The sequence below is a fragment of the Neolamprologus brichardi genome, chromosome 22 (genome assembly GCF_056152115.1).
Source record: "Neolamprologus brichardi isolate AB-2024 chromosome 22, ASM5615211v1, whole genome shotgun sequence".
Lineage (NCBI taxonomy): Eukaryota > Metazoa > Chordata > Actinopteri > Cichliformes > Cichlidae > Neolamprologus > Neolamprologus brichardi.
In genome coordinates this window covers 29,632-50,308 of record NC_142124.1, presented here as the reverse complement: position 1 = coordinate 50,308, position 20,677 = coordinate 29,632, and the positions used below count along the sequence as shown (strand labels likewise).

Here is a 20,677-nt window from a genome sequence, read left to right as displayed (position 1 = left end):
TGGAGTCATTTTTGACCAGGACATGTCCTTCAACGCACATATTAAACAAATATGTAAGACTGCTTTCTTCCATTTGTGCAACATCTCTAAAGTTACAAATATCCTGTCTCAGAGTGACGCTGAAAAACTAGTTTATGCATTTATTACTTCCAGGCTGGACGACTGCAATTCATTATTATCAGGAAGTCCTAAAAACTCCCTGAAAAGCCTTCAGCTAATCCAAAATGCTGCAGCAAGACCAAGGTTTAGCTCAGTTGGATGAGCATGTATCATATTTACGTGCTGTTTTTAGACTAATAGCATTAACAACCTGCTGGCTGCAAATAATCATGTCCAGTTCCACATGATTATTAACAGACAAAAAGAAAACATATCACTGATACAGAAATAGTTTTCTATGTGAGGTCGCTGCAAAATGTGCGGCCTAATGTCCACCTACTGTTACTCATTTTATATTAAGATTTAAAAATCAAGTTGGTATTGGTATGGCGAGTAACCTTCAGTAATAGTAATAAATCACACAGCAATAGTACGTTCATGTAGTTGTGAAAAGCATGACAATATATATATATATATAAGTCCAAAGTATTCAGAATACGTTACTCTCATTGAGTAACTTTTTGGAACACGTTACAAAATACATTTTGGGCCATGTAATCTGTAGTGGAATACATTTTAAAAGTAACTTTCCCAACACTGTTCTCTGCATTAGTTATTATTAACCTCTGTCTCTCTTCCACAGCATGTCTTTATCCTGTCTTCCTTCTCTCACCCCAACCAATCACAGCAGATGGCCCCGCCCCTCCCCGAGCCTGGTTCTGCTGGAGGTTTCTTCCTGTTAAAAGGGAGTTTTTCCTTCCCACTGTCGCCAAAGTGCTTGCTCATAGGGGGTCATATGATTGCTGGGTTTTCCCCATTTTCTTTGTATTATTATAGGGTCTGTACCTTACAGTATAAAAGTACCCTGACACAACTATTCTTGTGATTTTGCGCTGTATAAATATTTTGAATATTTGAATCTGCAAAAAGCAGAGATGCTTTTAGAGACTAGTCATTTATATACATATATATGTATATTTCTGAATTTGGCTGTTTCTACCCTCGATACAAAAAGACCTAAAAATATGAAATCCACAGCTGTCTATGAAATTCATGACCATAAAGCGCACACACCTGGAGCTGAGCGCGATGTCTATGAATAAATGTGGACAGTATGATGATGTCAGCCTAAAGTATGGAAGCTTTAATGGTCCAAAAGCCCTAAATCATAAAGAGCTGACATGTTGACAGGATACTTCCTGCTGTCTGTAAACACAAATAAAAGAGATGAACAGAGTCTGGTGAACACTCTCACACCTCCACCAGTTTAGCTTATTTGTAGTTTGCATGTGAAGACGAGCCCTGGATGCTCCCCACAAGAAAATCATCAGTGTTCGTTTGGTGCCATTTACCTCAAAAGCAATGCTGTTTACAATGATTCAAAAACATTACCATACAGATTTACATCAGAAAAAGAACATTTAAATAATGTATTCCATAATTTAACAAACGTGAAGGAACAAGGTGCAGTCATTCAAACTACATCAGAATCTTTTCTCATAGTCCAAAGATTTCTGGCGTGATGTAGTCTTTCAGTGCTCAAATGTGCAAAAAGATCAAGAGAAATAAAATCTGTTCAACAGGAACCACAAATCAAGCTGTCAAGCTTTCAGTACCAGAACCTACGGAGGAAGTACAAGTTTGAATTTCACGTAAACCTTTGACAATGAGGTAAAGCTCTGTGCCCTGGGAGCTGCACCTCTGCAGGGGTTTTGGGGGCTGTTCAAAGAGACAGGACCTTAAAGTGAAAGTCTGGTATAAAAATCTCCAATGCTGTAGCGTCTCGTGATTTGAGACTAACTCGAGTCCCTGAACTGGACCTCTCGACTGCGTTTGTGCTGTTGATGCCATTTTTAATGACACCATCTGACCAATAAAATGGCTGCTGTGTGTATCTGCAGTGTGAGGAGTCATGCTGCAGATGAGCAGGACACGTTAAACTTTAACTGGAGACTGAACTGTTTGGCTGCAGCTAACGTTACAGTTTTCATTGCTTCAAAGTTTATAAATGCATAAATGTGGAGCTTTGTAGAAGTGAAATTCGTCTCTGAGTATTCAGCACATAGTGACACAACAAAGTTTACAGTACAGATTATGAATATTTCTTTGTATATTAAAGTTCCTGTAAATATTTGATGATCTGGCGCTACACTGATAAACTGGTAAAAACGGGCGATTATTATCGTGCAGCTGAACAAAAACAATCTCAGAAAGGTATTTCTGTTGGTGAAACACATTTAACAGATGCATCACATGTTGGGCATGTTTATGCCTGAGTTGCCAGCACAAACGTGTTCAGAACATGATTAACAACAAACCCAAATGGGTTTATTTGGAGGACAGAAACTACAAAAGACTTAACCTGATGAATAAACGGTAACAAATCAATTGCCTTGAAAACACTAAATGTAATAAATATTTTATGTAGGCAACACAAACTGACATTACTAATTGTATTTTCTTTTAACCTTTGATTAATGTGTCTGTTCCACTGTTTATTCATTTGTTACCAACAAATTCATTCACCCTTCTCATTGGTTTGTTTACCTACTTGTTTTCCAATTAACTAGTTTTGCTGATTTATACAATTTCCATGTAATTTTTGTATCTTTAAGTCTCCATTATATTCCTAAATTCTTTATGAGCTTTAATAGGAAATTATCTACACTAATATTTAAAGAGATAAACAGGAAGGTAAATATACTGAAGTAGTAACTTATTGTGTAGATGATTAAAGGCTCGTATTTCTTATATTTGGTGGATGTGCTGGCACACTTTTTGTTTGTTTGTTTGTTGATTAGACTTTATTGGGCCTTTTTCTATGTCACATGTATGTTTCATTAAAGCAAATGTCTCACTGTGTACAACAAATATGTCAGCTGTTTATTGGTTGATGCTATCCAGCATCTGCTGGGCTCCAAGTGTGCAAATTAAATTTCCGCTTTTTTGCAGAATGCAGAGTTTGAGTTCTTTTTTGTAAACTGCAACACATGAACAGGTAAAGACTTTGTGTCATTATTGCTTCTCGTGTCTTTGTTTAACATTAAACTCCCTGATTTTTGAGAAAAATCCACAGATTACAAAAATCCTGTGAGGTTAAAAAGAGCTGGAAGGACGTTTACAGGAATCTCTGCTACAGTGAAAGCAGAGAGCAACAACTTTGAAGATTAGCAATGACATTAGCAAATACATGAATGTTTTATCGGAGTGAAAGTCTGGGGAAACTTCCAGCAAACTCCCCTCTGTGCTCGTAGTGTGCTTCAGTGACTTTGTCTTTTTGTCTAATTCAAAAAGTTTCTTGATGTATAAACGCTGACATCTTATCTTGAAAAGGTTTTCTTCAAAAAAAACAAAACAAAAATGTTCAACAGATAAACAGAAAATCTTTTTGCCTTCAGGAGGACGGAGAAAGAAGATAAACATGCAGCACCATTGGAGGAAGAGAAGGGGAAAGGGTCCCTGTCAAACGTGTGTGCGTCAAACATCTGCCACACACACACGCTTCCTGTTTAGTGCACTGTGGAGGATTAAGCCATTAACCCTCCCAGAAACAATCCTGCTCTGTGTGGTCACGTGCACCGTCCGCAGATTAAAACATGGAGACAGAATTTGAAGCAGGCTTCTGTTTGCGTGCTGAAGAAACGCTGCTACTTCCATCGAGAAGTCACTGCTGAACACTCAAACTCCTCGTTCAGGTGTCCCTGGATCTTCCTTGTCCTCTGGTGATGTCGGCGAGATGAGCGCGTCTATTTCTTCTGCCGTGCCGCTCGGTGCAGGTATACCAGCGGCCGCTGCTGCCGATGCCATCTTCTCATAGGTCCTCCTACGCTGCCGCCGCAGAGTCTGGCTCTGGAGCTCCTTCACCTCCTGCAGGACCTCCTGCGCCTCCTTCCACGAGGACACAGCCTCTTCCAGGAGCCGCTCAGCCTCGGCACGCCTCTGCTCCACCTCCGAGTCATCCTCAGACAGCTGGGTTGCTGGTGGAAGTGGGGAGGGGTGGTGGCTGTCAGGGGTTCTTGGTTGTGAGGACTCGAAGGATCTGGACAGGGTCGGGGAGTTCTGGCTCTGAAGAGGAGACTCCTCATTGCTCCCTGGATGAGGAGAGTCGGTCTCACTGCCCCGTGGCGAACCATATCCTTTAACCTGAGAGAAGTCAGATCGTCCGACGCTCAGAGGCGAGTCGGATGGCTTCTGTATTGGAGAGCTGCCTTGCTTGTTGGGAGAGGCGGCGGATGGTCCTTTGAGTTTTGGAGATCGAGCTGCATCGGTGCTCTTTGACCGAGGAGAGCCACTCAGCCTGGGAGAGTCGCTGACTTTAGCAGCAGCTGCGTGGGATCCTCTGGAGTGAGGTGAGTCAGTTCCTTTGGACCGATTCTTCTTGGCTTTAGACCGAGGAGATTCTCTTCCTCTGAGGCGAGGAGAGTCGCTGCTCCGGCTCCTCGGAGATCCCGATGACCTGCTAAAGATGGCGACAAAAATCAGATTTTAAGTTCAACAATCAGTATTAAATTAATCTTTCCAACCATGTGAGAACTTTGTGTGTTTTCTTCTTTACAAACTGCAGTACCACAAACACAAATATGTTTGGTACTGCATCAAACAAACTGTAACAGACAGATCATGGGAAAAGTCTTTTTGGAATTTGATTTTGGGATATGCAATCTACATTTTATATATCTGCTTTGCAAATCAAATCACAAATATTGATGTGAACTAATCAATAATGTCAATTATTAATTAAGGTGCTAAAACTGACCTGGAGTGAGGTGACTCTGAGCCCCTGAGGTGATGGAGTCGAGGAGAGTTGATGCCCTTCAGATAAGGTGAACTGCCCTCTCGTTCTCGCTCTGCTTTGGTCTTCTGCAGCTCCTATCAGAAACAACATTACCCATATAAGATGGCAGCACGTGCTGATGTATAGGGGCACAGTGCTCCCAGCTACTGTGTACCCTTTTTGTGTTGTTTATTTCTCTTTTTCTTCTTGCAATGCACTGATTACTTTCAGCTGTCGGGAACTAATCGACATCGGCCTCAGCCTGAACCTTTACATTGGATTGGACTGACATTATTCCACCAGAGTTTCAAGACCATCAGGGCTCCGTGGGTTATTGTTGGGAGCGGCAAGCGTTGCAGACAGCGCAAGGAGAGGAAACAAAAGTGGAGAAGCAGAGCTGGCTATCAGGTCCAGCTGTGAAAACAACAACACTACAAACCCCACTTCCGTCCATCTTCATCACCAACGCCAGATCCCTTGCAAACAAAACAGCTACAATCAGAGATTTACTACAACCGTGTTGTCTACAGATTGTAACTGAGTGCTGACACCATCCAAAAATCCTTAATGCCTCAGTGCAGTTATCGGGCCAGAGCCTACACCATCAGGACCACAACAAAGACTCCTGTAAGGGAAAGGGCGGTGAGACTACTGGTGCCGTAACAGTAGAGTTATATACAGTCAGTGCTCACGGGACTTGGAGCTCATGTCCAATCAGTTCAGGCCCTTCTACCTTGCAAGCTAATGGTAGTCATAGTTACCATTGTTTACAGCTGCCCCCCGCAATGCTGACGTTAGCTCGCCACTCAACCACCTCCAACAACACCTAAACAGCAAAGAGAGCACCCGGAGGGCATCCATATTGTTGCTGGGGACTTTAATAAGGCACGAAATCTGAAGTCCCGGCTCTGATCAGAACTCAGCCTTCAGGCTGAGGGACAGTTCTCTTTACAGCGCTACCAGAGGACGGACATCAAACAGGACAAGGAGGCCTACAGGAGAAGCATAGAGAGCTTCCTCACTGATAACAACCCCTGCCAGGTGTGAAGAGGTAACCAAGCCCTCACCAACTACAAAGACCAGCAGAGCCTGTTGGCGGCAGACGACACCATCGTGGTTGGGCTCATCTTTGATGGAGATGAAACAGGGTACAGGGCGGAGGTAGAGAATTTGTCCTGCTAGTGCTTGCAAAATAACCTTAAGCTAACTTGATGTATGCTCAATCATCCAGGTAAGGAAATCCTAAAGAGTTCATTCTGTTTGTGGCGTAGCGTGGTTTGTAGCTCAGCCACAGAGGAAGGGTGGTGTCAGGGGAGGCTGACCCACACACCTGACCTCATCATGTAATCATGCCTCCCCTTTTAAGGATAATCCTGGGGCTGGATGACAGAGAGGTGTGTAATAATAATAATAATGGGATAAGCTATTTTGAACAAGTGAGTTTTGACTTGGGACTTAAAGAGAGAGAAGGAAGAGATATTTCTTAAATCAGGAGGAAGGGAATTCCAGAGTCGTGGAGCAGCTGAAAGCCCTGCTGGTGGCAAGACAGGGGAGGGGACAGAGAGAGAAAGAGAAGAAGAAGATCTGAGACACCGAGATGGGATGGTGATCTGAACCAGGTCAGAGAGATATGTGGTGTTGGTGGGCAGGGTGTTATGTGTCCAGGCCTTCCAACACCCTCCCTTGGTCTGAGAGGGACATACAGTGGGTAAGGTACCAAGGGGGTATAGGCCAGCCTTAGTGGACACAGGCTGCACGCAGACAGTGGTTCGATCCGGGGCATTGCTGGAGGCTGAGTGTGTGAAGGTGTATGAGGACATACATAATATCCCATAGTGCCGCTGCAAATTAAATGCAAGGTCAGTGAGTAGAATAGAATAGAATAATCCTTTAATTGTCCCACAAGGGGAAATTTGGTTGTAACAGCAGCCAGAAAGACACATATACAAACAGTACACAGGACACAGAACAGAAACACACACAATGTCTTCTTACATATTTACATCAAGGACAATGGTTACTATAAACAGAGTACTGTACAGTTATTAAATTAAATAAAATTAACTACAGATAAGAGGCAAACCCAGGTTGCAGTGCAAATTGGTTGATTAAATTATTGCAGTTACAGCGCAAATGTAAACATCTATGATTGTTGGGAGCAGTTTTGATTGTACAATAAAGGCTGCAGTTATCCTGTGCCCGTGTGCATCCCTTAATTCTGGGGACAGATTGGCCAGGCTTTAATAACCTATTGGGGCAGTGTGTTAGGATGTGTTCATGACCTTTAGCAGAATGTAGCATCTGCGATGCATTTAGCGGTGACACGGGGTCGTCCAACGCTGACGGCCCCGCCAGCTCCAGTTATTCACTCAACTGGAGCAGTCTTGTGATGACAGGTATGTCAGGTATTTGTGGTGCCTGATTGCAAGGGTAGTGAAGTTTACTTGTTTACATGGCTTATCCTGCACATCCACAAATGTCCACTACCGCAGCAAATCCAATCGGCTATGACAAAGTGAACTAATGTCAGTGCTATAGTTCAGGTTTTGTTGTGGTCTGATTAATAGAACTTCCACCTGGTGGACCTAAAAGTGTCAATCCAAAGCACAAGTATTGTCATTTATCTTATAAAAAATAATTGCCACCTAAGCCAGTTGACATCATGAAAATGATCAGTAAACTAATCTATACATTTATGAATGAAGCAGTCAAACCTGCAGTCTCATCTCCTCCAGCAATTCCTGAGCTCGCTGCATCCTCTGGGCAATAAGGCTCTGGATCTGACCCAAAGGCTGGGCCGAGGCCTCGACTCCCGCTTCCACTTCAGCTGGACATCGCCTAACAGCAGAGCAGAACTCTGAGCAAATCATCACTGGTCTAGAGAAAAGGAAGAGGGTTAGGGTGACAGAAGAGTGGAGAAGGTGATGTTTCAAAATTTCAAGACATAAAGGTCAAAGACACTGAAATGGGTTTCACTGGTTCAGTCAGACTTGAGCAGCAGTGGGTCCAGCAGGCCAGACATTGACTTTAACCATGGACTCTACTTCTCCTGAGTATCCTGAATACCTGACAGCCTGATACTCTGCAGAAGAAAGCCTGAACCCTGCGTATGTTTACTCCCTAACTTTGTTTATTACCAGGTCATACCTGGAAGAGAGGACTTCATCCATGGAGGCACAGCGACTCCGGCCCTGCATACTGAACCTCTTCCCTGGCTGTGGCGTTCGATACTGAGCCTGGAGAACCTGAAAGGTAACATTCAGGTAGGTGTCGCTGTCAGTTATGGTGATTTAGTGTTCATTTTAGCAAAGCTATTCAATAAAAACTTGGAGCCACATGCTTCCAAAAGGAAAAAAAAAAGGTTAATGTGGATCTGAAGCGCCCACCTCTATTTGTGGAGACTTGTGGACCTTGGAGGCGTCCAGATGCTTTCCCCAGGACCGCTCACTGCCCCTGGGCAGACTGCTAGTCTTCACTTTGGGCTCCTTGGATGTCATCCGCAGCTTTGATACGTCTGTTCCAGCTCGCTGACGACCTCCTACTCCAATCTGTCCACAAGACCCGCCCCCCTGCAGGTCGACCCGAAAGCTGTTATTCCAGTCGCCATCGTAGTCATGTGAAAAAACATCCTCTTCGGCCACCAGGTCGAGTGTCAGCATGCCATGGGAAGAGGTGGATGCCTGCAGTGAGAACATGACTTTAATAGCAATAACATTATCTTAACATTCAGACCAAAAGACAGATGGAAAAAAGGCTCCCAGTACCACGGCCATGAGATGTCCTCTGGTCGGCAGCCGGCGACCATAAGGGATCTTTGCTCGATCTCTGGTGGGATGAACCAGCGTGCTGTCCTCCTCAATGGTCACCTGTACGCAGACAAATTGAGTTAACACCCTGTTAAAAAAGGTGGCCGAAGTGTTATTAAAACATTTGAATCCATGAAAAAAGCAGCCCACACCTCATCCAAAACTCTGTTCTTCGCTTTGATGATGGCAATGCTGAGGGCATTTACCCATGATTCCTTCTCCTCAGGGCTCACAGCCAGAAACACGAGGTTTGGAGCCTGCAAAAAGAATATTCTTACCAATCTGATGTCATATGAAATGCATAGTTTACCCCTGAAATGGTGCAAGAACTTAAATGTCAGTTTTTGAGTCTTGCAACTGATGAAACATCCATATTTTATTGGGTTTTTTACTTTTTATTTGAGCTTTCTTTAAGGCACATTAGCTTCACCAGATAGCTCCCACCATACGTTGGAACTTGCCATGTTGTAGCAAGTATATGATACATTTACAGAAAGCCATTAGAGAAGCACAAATACTCTGAGAAGTATTTACATTCTTTTAAGTTTTAAGGTTATGTGTTGTTCTATGAGTTTCAGCTGCTCCCTTTAGGGCACAGGTGTCCAACTCCAGGCCTCGAGGGTCGGTGTCCTGCAGGTTTTAGATATGTCCTTGATCCATCACAGCTGATTAAAATAGCTAAATGACCTCCTCAACATGTCTTGAAGTTCTCCAGAAGCCTGGTAATGAACTACCCGGTAATCATTTGATTCAGGGGTGAGATCTAAAACCTGCAGGACACCGGCACTCGAGGCCTGGAGCTGGACACCCCATGCTTTAGTGGGTGCCACGGCGGATGATCAACCTTAGTCTCCTCCTATCCCAGCATCCTCCTATGTCACACCATCCTCTGCATGTCCTCCTTCACTACATCCATGAATCTTCTTTAAGGCCTTGCTCTTTTGCTCCTGCCTGGCAGCTTCGTCTTCATCATCCTTAGCCAAATACATCTACTCTACCTCCAGTTGTAGGATCTCTAAATGAACTCAAACATCAATTTCTTCACATCTAGAAATTTTATAGAGTGTTTGTTGCAGCCCAACACAAATTTACACACAAAGTTTATTTAACCCTCTGAGGTAATGACCCTGATCCTGACTCTATACAATCAGAATGTAGATTCTTGTTTTATTAAATTAAAGCTGAAGGTCAGATCGTAGAAGTAGAAAGAGCAGAGCGTGACAAACTGCAGTAGTTTCTGGGATTATTCCGCTCTGACTCATCCTCTGGCAGTCTAATTGGATTCTGCAGATTAAACCTGTTCAGAATAGGAACAAAAAGCATGCAGCTCAGCCAATCGCAGAACACAGATGGGGCAGGACATCTCAAATCTTATCCACCAATCCTGAGGCACATGTAGGAGGAACTCCACCATCGAGGTCAAGCAGGACAGCGCAATCTCCGAACACCAAGACACAAAAGGACGGGCGAGGACAGAGGTTTCACTTTTGGATCAGATGCTCCATGAAACCAGAAACACTGACACACATATTCTGTAATTCTGTTAGTTACACTCAACACGACAGGTAAACAGCCGGACAGGTGGACTCACGGTGTTTCCCGGCTGCTTGCAGCGCAGCACTGTGAAGCGGCTGTGGTTCTTCTTGCTGCGGCTCTTGGCCTTCCTCAGCTCCTCGGAGCGCTCGTAATCAGCCAGGTCAAACACTTCCTGAGCCTTACGCTCATCTTTCACCTGCAAACACAAAAACACACCTGCATCATCATGGTTTACAAATAACAGCGATCAGTTCTGCAGGTTCATGATGGAAGAACATAAGTGTACAGGAACGCTGACAGCAGGGGTGTCGAACTCCAGGCCTTGAGGGCCGTGTCCCCTGGGTCAGCACACCTGAACCACATGATAAGTTCATTGCCAGGCCTCTGGAGAACTTCAAGACATGTTGAGGAGGTCATTTAGCCATTTAAATCAGCTGTGTTGGATCAAGGACACATGTAAAACCTGCAGGACACCGGCCCTCGAGGCCTGGAGTTGGACACCCCTGGTTTAGAGGAAGCATGCAAGTTAAAATAATCTGAGATTAGAGATGAATGAATTCTGTGTTTGTTTCTCTAATAACGCTCTGCATACACGCTAGCACAGATGCAGCGACAAAGGAGTGTGTGTGTGTGTGTCACACTGTTTGTTAACAGCTGGCTGAACACACTGAGCAGCTGCTGTCTGAGATCTGTGAACACACCTGAGATTAAAGGGCCAGCTGACCGTTTTACAGCTAAGCTCCGGTTTTATTTTATTTTGAACAGATTATTATTCTGACCTGTTGTTTAATTTATTTCAACTATAACTATAATATTTAGTTTCTTTAAACAAATTATAATTTATACTTGAATGATTTTTTTTTTATGATTTAAAAACCCAACTCCTCATGGACAGTGGGCGCACACAGGCCCACTCCCCTCTATTTATAAGTGGAGAACAGGTGGAATCTGTCTCCACCCTCAGGTTTCCTAGCACCCACAGGAGTAGTAGGTGAAAACTGTGTATTTTGCAGCCCCACCCCCCAAAGAAGTTTAAAGATTCTGTCAAATCTTCCAGCTGTTTTTTTTAAGAGGAAAAGATTTTCAAATTACGAGTTTTCTTTAGAAAGCATGAATAATTTCTCTTTGCACACAAAAACAGAATCAGCAAAAGTCGTCAGGGAGGAAAATTATCAGCCCCCCACCTGAAAAACTGATCTTTTTATTGAGCCATAGCACACAGCTGTTAATAATGTGCTTTAACTTGTTCAAAGTTGTAAGAAGTATTTACACACCAATTCAAAGAGAGTCACACAATACAGAACGAGCCTGGCAGAGGTAGGAAGCAAAGTTTCAGATTCTGGAAAGAAAACAAGTGAGAGATGTGTCCAAAGACCACAGAACAACTGCTAAGATGCCAGTGGATGACTTAGGCGAGTCAGGAATTGTAGTCTCAAATAAGACAATTACTAGAATCCTGCACAGGAATGGACGGCGAGGTTGCAGACCACCACAATAAAAATGAACAAAAGTGAGCAACAGTCAAGCTAGCTGCTGTTCTGGGTTTTGGATCTGGTCACTCTCCCAGTCGCCTCTAGCTCCTGCCAAGGTCTGGTTGTAAGACCCAGCTGTCAGAATAGAAATGAAGAAAAACTAGCAACAGTCAGGAACTGGAGATTTTATTCTTGCAATTTAGCAAAAGCATCAAATACAAGGTTTCACTTAAGCGGTTGAAGTTGAAGTCCTCATTGAGCTTTGCCTTATAACTGTCAAACAATGAAACTTTTACTTCTATGGACAGTTATGAGTATGTACACTGTAATCAGCAGAACCTGGGCGTACTTCCAGCCACTAAGTGTACTGAGTGTATCTTTCACTATCATACATCTCACACTAACTGAAGAATGAAGACTGTTGGAGCTATCTGTTCTTTATTTTTATTATTTTGAAATTAGTTAACGTTTGTTGTTAGTTTACTTATATTTTGGGGTTTATTTACAAGTTTATTTGTAGGTTAATATTTGTTTCAATGTTTTGTTTGTTTGATGTTACCGTGTTAAATTAGTCAGTAAGAGCTGTAGGGCCATTTTGTTTCTAAAAATAAAGAGACTGGTATAGGACCAGCATGCACTGGGGTGGGCCTATGGTTTTTTACCAGAGCAGGAGAAGCAGCAGGAAGTAACAAAAAATGGATCTTGTTATTGCCAAACTGGATGAATAAACCATAAAAACGCAACTTTCAAGTTTGGACAGTGGACTTCTTTTGCCTGTGTACGAAATATTATCTCAGGGCAGCAGTGGCTTGTGGACCTTTAATTGTGGGATGTTTGGTTTGTCAAACAAAAGGAATTGCCACAACGAAGACCATCACTGGATTCAGGCCAACCAACAGCAGGGGAGCTGAGGGAGGTGAGAATAGAGCTAACGAGTTGAATCTGTTTTTGACAGACAAACGCTTTTGGAGCTACGTTCGTCAGCCAGTTCGGTCTTTACAGTGGGTTTCGACTCCGTGGACGCACTGCTGCTTGGGATCCTTTGTTTACTCGCGCAACGTCGAGGGAAAACAAAAAGGGGGAAACGCGCCGGAGTTTTGTGCTGAACGCGACAGAGAAACAGCAAGCCACCTCTCCCCAGCATCCTGCTCGTGAATCTCCAGTCTCTGGACAACAAACTTGATGAGCTGCGTGCACGGATTAAACACCAACAAGACATCAGGAACTGCTGCGTTCTGGCCTTCACAGAGACATGGCTGGAGCCCAGCGTCCCCGACTGCGGCATCACGCCGGATGGATTCACTGTTTACCGGGGAGACCGAACGAAGGACTCAGGCAAGAAAAGGGGAGGAGGGGTGTGCTTTATGGTTAACTCTTTGTGGGCTAGAGATGTGTGTATCTTAAAAACTTACTGCTCTCAGAGCCTCGAACTACTGACCATTAAAGTCAGGCCTTTTTACCTCCCGAGGGAGTTCAGCTCAGTTCTCCTCTCAGCTGTTTACATTCCTCCACACGCTGAGAAAGCTACGGCTATGGACGAACTGTATGACATCATTACTGGACTTGAGAACAATAATCCAGAAGCTGCCTTTATTGTGCTGGGAGACTTCAACAGAGCCAACATGAAGAAGGTTCTCCCCAAATACTATCAGCACATCTCCTTCCCCACAAGAGGTGATCAAACATTGGACCACTGTTACACTCCATTCAAAGAGTGCTACAAACCCCTCCCCTGCCCAGCTTTTGGTAAGGCAGACCATTGTTCCTGCTGCTGCCTGCATACAGACAAAGACTGAAACAGGAAAAACCAGCCAGGTATGACCTCTGAAAGTCCATAAAAAAGGCCAGAAAGGACTACAGGGACAAAATGGAGTCCAGCTACCACAGCTTTGACACCAGGCGACTGAGGAATGGACTGCGCTGCATCACTGACTACAAGAAGGACAACACAGTCAGTGTTAAGCCCACTGCATCTCTCGCAGACGAGCTCAACAACTTCTATGCTTGTTTTGACGCAGACAACAGAGAGCAGATCCTCGACCCTCAGGAGGACAGTGAGGCTGCAACTTTAACTCTGAAAACAGAAGCTGTGAGATGGACTTTCAAAAAGGTAAATCCTCACAAAGCTCCAGGACCGGACGGCATCCCAGAGTGTGTGCAGACGAGCTGGCAGAGGTGTTCACCAACATCTTCAACCTCTCCCTGAGGCAGTCAGTGGTCCCCACGTCCCTCAAAGCATCCACCATCATTCCCGTTCCCAAAAAATCAGTGGTGTCCTGTCTTAATGACTACCGTCCTGTTGCACTGACATCCGTCATCATGAAGTGCCTGGAGCGGGTGGTCAAAGGTCACATCTGCTCCTCCCTCCCTGACACACTGGACCCTCTTCAGTTTGCTTATTGGACAAACAGAGCCACAGAGGATGCCATCGCCCTGGCAACGCATACCACCCTCACTCACCTGGAGAAAGGGAATACATATGCAAGGATGCTCTTCATCGACTACAGCTCGGCATTTAACACCATCATCCCCTCAAAACTTGCCACGAAGCTCGTCGACCTTCGGCTGGGAACACCAACCTGCAGATGGATTGTAAACTTCCTCACAAACAGGCTCCAGGTGGTGAGAGTTGGTAAGCACACCTCCTCATCACTCATCCTAAACACAGGTACGCCACAGGGTTGTGTGCTTAGCCCCCTCCTATATTCCCTGTTCACACACGACTGTGTTGCTAAACACGAGTCCAACATCATCATCAAGTTTGCGGATGACACAACCATCAAAGGCCTCATCACAGACAATGATGAGATGGCCTATAGAGAGGAGGTGATGGCACTGTACGAGTGGTGCCTGGAAAATAACCTGACTCTCAACATCAGCAAAACTAGAGAAATGATAGTGGACTACCGGAAACGACCAGTCAGGGAACACCAGCCCATCCACATCAGCGGCGCTGTTGCCTCCTGTGAGATTCCTGACACCCCCACCCATCACCTTCACTCAACACCAAGTTGAGATGCAAATGAGGAGACTTCACTCAGGCAAGTCTGCTGGACCAGACAGAGTGAGTCCCCGCGTCCTCAAGACCTGTGCCCCCCAGCTGTGTGGAGTCTTTCATAAACTGTTCATGCTGAGTCTGAGTCTGCAGAGGGTCCCAGTGATGTGGAAGACATCATGCCTCGTCCCTGTACCAAAGACGCCACGTCCCAGTGGCCCCCAGGATTAGAGGCCTGCGACACTGACCTCCCACATTTTGAAGACCCTGGAAAGGCTCATCCTGGACCAGCTGTGTAAGACCACATCTGGATCCTCTTCAATTTGCTTACCAGCCCCATCTCGGAACAGAGGACGCCATCATCTACCTGCTCAATTGTGTCTACACCCATCTGGACCAGCTGGCGAGCACTGTGAGGGTCATGTTTTTTGACTCTTCCAGTGCTTTCAACACCATCAGGCCGACCCTCCTGGGTGATAAGTTAACGGCGATGCAGGTGGATGCTTCTCTGGTGTTCTGGATTGTTGATTACCTGACAGGAAGTCCACAATATGTACGTCTCCCACAGTGTGTGTCTGACACGGTAATCAGCACCACAGGGGACTGTCCTCTCCCCCTTCCTCTTCACCCTCTACACAACAGACTTCAGCCACTGCACAGAGACCCCCATCTTCAGAAGTTTTCTGATGACTGGATGGCAGGACATGATCTGTCTTGAAGACTCAAAAGGAATGTCTCCTCACTTACAGGAGGATGGATAATAGTGCCTGCAATGCTACCATGTGTAACACAGCGGGTGCACACAAGCTTCCTCTGACAAAGCCAGAGGCCATCTGAGCACATAGCCCCTCCCCCCACAGTTGGCTCCGAGGCTGACTATCATGAAACAGTCATGAATCAATTACATCATAACACTTAAAGGCAATTGTTGCGCACAGTCTATAGGACTGAATGTAACTGTACCTTAGAAATCAGACATCAAACCAGTAAAAGAACACTGGGTCACACTGTGAGCTTTGGTGTTGGATTGTGGGGCTGTAGCCTCAGGTTTACATTGTTCAGTGCTGATTATAAACAATATGGTCAGGTCATTTTACAGAGAAATGTGAAAGTAATAAAATGAACTACTTTCTCTTGGGAGTAATTAAGTAACATACTGCATTACTTTAAAAAAAGTGTTCTGTGTAGTATCTGTAATAGATTACTTTTTTTGAGTAACAGCCCCAATACTGATGACATCAGAGGAATCAAGTCAAAGGAAATACATCCAACACGCACAAACACTTGACCACACAGCATGCAATGAATTTGCTCGACTACTTAGTGATTGTGATGAACCAGTGAGACCCAATGAGAATCAATAAGGAATCGTATCGATAAGTGATATCGATAATGGAATCAGAATCGCAAAACTCTTATCAATTCTTATCACACTGAACAATGTTGATCTATCCCCCAACCAGCACCGTTTCCCTAATTATAACTCATGCACACTTGCATGGTCCATTCAGCTGAACCTCTGAACACCAAACATGACTTTAAATTCAGATCAATTACAATCCGCAGCTGAGAAACATCATTAAACATCACAGCTGTTGGAGCTGATCATTTGTCAGTACTACAGAGATTATATTCAACACTTGGTGTGCTTCAGCGGCTTCACTAACACATCCATCCATCCATCCATTTTCTTCTGCTTATCCGGGGCCCAGTCGCGGGTGCAGCAGCCCAAGCAGAGAAGCCCAGACCTCCCTCTCCCCAGCCACGTCCATCAGCTTATCCGGGGGAACATCAAGGTGTTCCCGGGCCAGCCGAGAGATATAATCTCTCCAGCGTGTCCTGGGTCTGCCCCGGGGCCTCCTCCTGGTCAGATGTCCGAACCACCTCAGCTGGCTCCTTTTGATGTGGAACAGCAGCGGCTCTACTCTGAGCCCCTCCCGAATGGCCGGACTTCTCACCCTATCTCTAAGGGAGAGGCCAGCCACCCTTTGGAGGAAGCTCATTTCCGCCGCTTGTATCCGCGATCTCGTTCTTTCGGTCACTACCCACAGCTCGTGGCCATAGGTGAGGGTAGGGACGTAGATCGACCGGTAAATTGAGAGCTTTGGTCTTACACTCAGCTCTCTCTTCACCACAACAGACCGGTACAGCGTCCGCATCACTGCAGCCCCTGCACCAATCCGTCTGTTGATCTCCCGCTCCCTTCTCCTGTCACTCGTGAACAAGACCCCGTCATACTTAAACTCCACCACTTGGGGCAGGAACTCATCCTAAAATCACTATCAGACTAAAAGCATAGATTGAAAGATTAATTCCAACACCGTTTCTGAACGGTCCACAAGAATCAGTGAAAACAAAATAATGTGTGTCTAAAAACAGAAATGTCCTCACAAACCAAAACGCTCCCAGCAATGACAGTAAAAATGGTTCTCACAGAGCAGAAACACACACTCAGCGAGTCCTCCCTCAGGCATGTACATTAAAAAGTTCTGGGTTAGCGTACTGCTGAGGGAACAGGAACAAGATGAAATATGACGAGTAATGATGGAACAAGTCATGATTAAACACACACACTCTCTGGGTTAACGTGAGTCATTACTCTGCTGCTCACAGCAGAATAACTCTCGTACTTATCTGTATGTTACTGACTGTTTGTTTCATCCCCATCACACACTGCTACTCTCTTTTTATTCATTACACAATACTACGCCACTTTTTTTATCACCTGCACTGATAGTTATGTTATTGGAGCCTTTTGGAGCATTTTGATGACATTACATGACCAATAATATGACTGCTGCAAGGATACTGTACATAAGAAGGTGGAGCTCTGGTTTTACTGAGTGAATGGATTTTGAGTGGCTGTTAAAAGTTAGCAGGTTTGTGTGTGATCCTGATGACCTCAGGCATCTTTTCCCTTTACTGTATTTCTTTTTGTTTCCATCTGTGAAATAGAGAAGCTCAAAGCAGGCTGCGAGGCATTTCCTGTGTCCTGATGTGTCCACGAGCTGACAGACATTGCCCTCCTCCTCTTCCTGAGAGTTAAACTCAGAGTTTTGGCAAGAACAAAGTCTGACTCAGCGTCCACGATCTTTGCTGTGCTCTTGCATAATAGACGCTTACATAAGGCCAGTGTGAACACTTCCCAGTCCAAACACACCTGCTGCAGCCACATTTACACCTGCCTCCACACTGCGTTCAGGGAATATACGGACATATACCACAGAGAAAATAAGGGATGTCCATCTTTTACCTGTTATTTGGTTGTTGGGGGCAGCACTTTAGACAGAGACTTCCAGACCTTCCTCTCCCAGTCTCCTTGAGGCATTCCCAGGACAGCTGAGGGCCATACAGAAATATCTGCAGCGTGTCTGTGATCTGCTCCATAACACCTGGGAGGTGTCCTCCACTGGCTCCTTTCTATGTGGAGGAGCAGCAGTGGTACAGTGAGTCAGTCTTAAATGACTGAGCTCTTCACCTGATCTCCACAGGAGAGCCAAGCTACTCTCAGAGAAAGCGGCTCACTTCTACTGCTTGAACCCTAAACAGCTTTTGAGGGATTTCTGGCGAAACATCAGAGATGACGATACCCTCAGGAAGCCCCTGAAACCCCTCCCAGCTGGAAATGACCCCTGCCAGCTGTGTGTAGCCGGCAGGATTAAAAGCAGCACTCGCTGCCATGAAACCACTCTGTGGGATGAGGTCTTGTTTGTTCACAAACACTATGTCTGTCTCTTCTTCACTCAGGACATATTTCTGAAGCCAGAACATGACATCAGAGGTCACATGATCACTCTGTGTGACTTGCCGTTGTTTAGAAATGACTCAGCGTCATCAGAGCTGAAAATAAACATAGCGGGACTGCCGAGATCCTCTCACTTGATGAAAATCCAAGGTCCGGCCTCAAACGCATTAACCCACAAACATTTACATCTTCCTTTGGATTAATCCCCATTTCCTCTGTTTCACATGACATTTCTTTGTCTTTTTACTGCATTGTGACTTTTAAATAAGAAACACTCTGCTTTAGGACCATCTCACAGCTTCTACCTGTTTCTCCTTGCAAACATCTGTAACAATGATAAATGATGCATCTACAGTCTCTGTTTAACTGTTGAGCTCTTTTTATCCGAACAACACACCACAGAGAAAATATCAAACTAGATCAGAGATGTGAGCTACGGATTAGCTGCACCCGGTAAACCTGTCGTCTGGCACAGCCTACCCACAGTCCTCCCTGGCCTGTCCAGCAGACTGGAACCAGCAGCCCACAGGGGGTCTGTCCAGTTTCTCTGATCGCTGTTCTCACCTCCTTGTCTGAGATGTAGAGATGGTCTCCTCTCAGCACCATGTACCGACTCCTCCACAGCTCCCTGAAAATCCCTCGACCGCAGAACTTCCGGATCCAGCCCACCTTCTCCGGCTGCTGGACGGGCAGCGGACCGGAGTCCTGAACACCCTACAACACAACGATAACAGGAGGATTCAGAGAAACGCAAAGACCAACGGAGACCGATGAAGATACAATGCAAGAGGAACAAAAGAATCTAAGAAAGATGGGAAGACCCACAGAGGCAAGGCAATAAGCAAATGAGAGTAGGACAGAAAACATTTGACCCACAAAGAATAAAGACAACAGAGAGGATCGAGCTCAAAGACACAAACAGACAAACGGCCTGAGAGAGACTAAACCAGGCATTAAACTACCCAGGAGAGCTATAAACATGACATATAAAATGAGTAATATTTGAAGACACAAAATTATGTCAGAGAAACAGGAAATGACCTCGGTGGGAAACAAAAACAGTAAACAACGTAGAGGTGACGCGAAATGGCCGAGAGACAAAAAAGAAATCTGAGGTAAAAATAAATGGGAGCACTGCGAGCTTTCTAAAAATGTATACCAAACAGGTCATTAGAGGCAGAATGAACCTGATCTACACACAGTTGTCATCAGACGTTTAAATGGGGAAGAATCTCAAACACGTGTGTGAAACAAAGATCAATCACATAAAATTATACTGACAGATACCTGATACTGGCAAATGAGAGAAATGCACACAGGTAGGAAATACGATAAAAACAAGGCAAAGATGTAAACATGTAACGATTGTCTTCATAAATAGAAATGAAATAAAAACAAAATAACGAGAAGAAAAATAACTAAATAAATAAAAGAAAGAGCCATGGCTATGGCGGCATCGTGACGTCATCGATGGTGTTGAAACCGCAGATTTTCTTTGTGAACAAAAAAAGGAGAAACTTCCTGAACGAAGCTGCAGCTCCGGGCAGGGTGGAGGCATCACTGCACCACCCTCACCTCACATCACCTGTCTCAGCTCAGTTTGTGTCAGAGATGTGTTTAAATAAAGGTTCAACAAAAATGAAGCTTCAATAAAGCACAAAGCAGCGTCACGTGACGCAAACAAACGGACAGAAAACACCAGCGATCGGAGTCAACGATCAGCGATCACACTGATCGATCCTGAGCTCTCTCTCTCACTGACCCGCCTGCTTTGGTTGCTTTTCTTCATCTTCCTCCTCCTTTCCGGGGCTTGCAGCACAGTCACACCGACAGGGAGGAGGTTTGGCCCGGCGGCTGCTGCCCAGCCCGCTACTGGTCCCGGTGGTTCCGGTGTCGGCGGGTTGGCTCGGTTCTCCCGGTTCTTCTTCGTCTTTTTCAGCTCCGCGTCCGTTGTCTGAACCGAGACTGCATCCTCCCTTGCGCGCGCGCGCGTTTGGAGTCAGATGCTCTTTCTCGCTCGTTTTGTGCACCCGCTGTCCCACGCGGACGCGCACCGGAGCCTACTAGAGGTATAAGGAGCCCGAGGGCACCACCTGGCGACAGAGGAGCGCTACAGCAGCGCTTTGATGAAGAATAAAATGTCAGACATGCTTTAACGTAATCATATACAAAATGATTATCATTAATTATTTCAAATACAAATAATTAAGAACAGAGAATAAAACGTGACCTGATCAGTCTGGACTTCAA

At 45.1% G+C, this 20,677-nt stretch overlaps 1 protein-coding gene across 2 annotated transcripts; it reads right to left on the bottom strand.

The window, feature by feature from the left end:
* Positions 1–632: 632 nt before the first annotated feature.
* Positions 633–20,654, bottom strand: plekho1a (pleckstrin homology domain containing O1a). 2 transcript variants are annotated; one of them, XM_087835041.1, is made up of 10 exons: positions 20,190–20,654; positions 18,992–19,141; positions 10,271–10,411; positions 8,832–8,936; positions 8,638–8,739; positions 8,260–8,553; positions 8,021–8,118; positions 7,588–7,750; positions 4,856–4,968; positions 633–4,555 (listed from the first exon to the last, which is right to left on the bottom strand). In XM_087835041.1, the coding sequence occupies exons 1-10, from the start codon at positions 20,214–20,216 to the stop codon at positions 3,778–3,780; spliced, it is 1,971 nt and encodes a 656-aa protein (XP_087691167.1). In that variant the 5' UTR covers positions 20,217–20,654; the 3' UTR covers positions 633–3,777. The 2 variants fall into 2 exon arrangements, with proteins under 2 accessions (XP_087691167.1, XP_006807802.2); XM_006807739.3 differs by having other exon boundaries at positions 633–4,558; positions 20,190–20,651.
* Between the last annotated feature and the right edge of the window lie 23 nt (positions 20,655–20,677).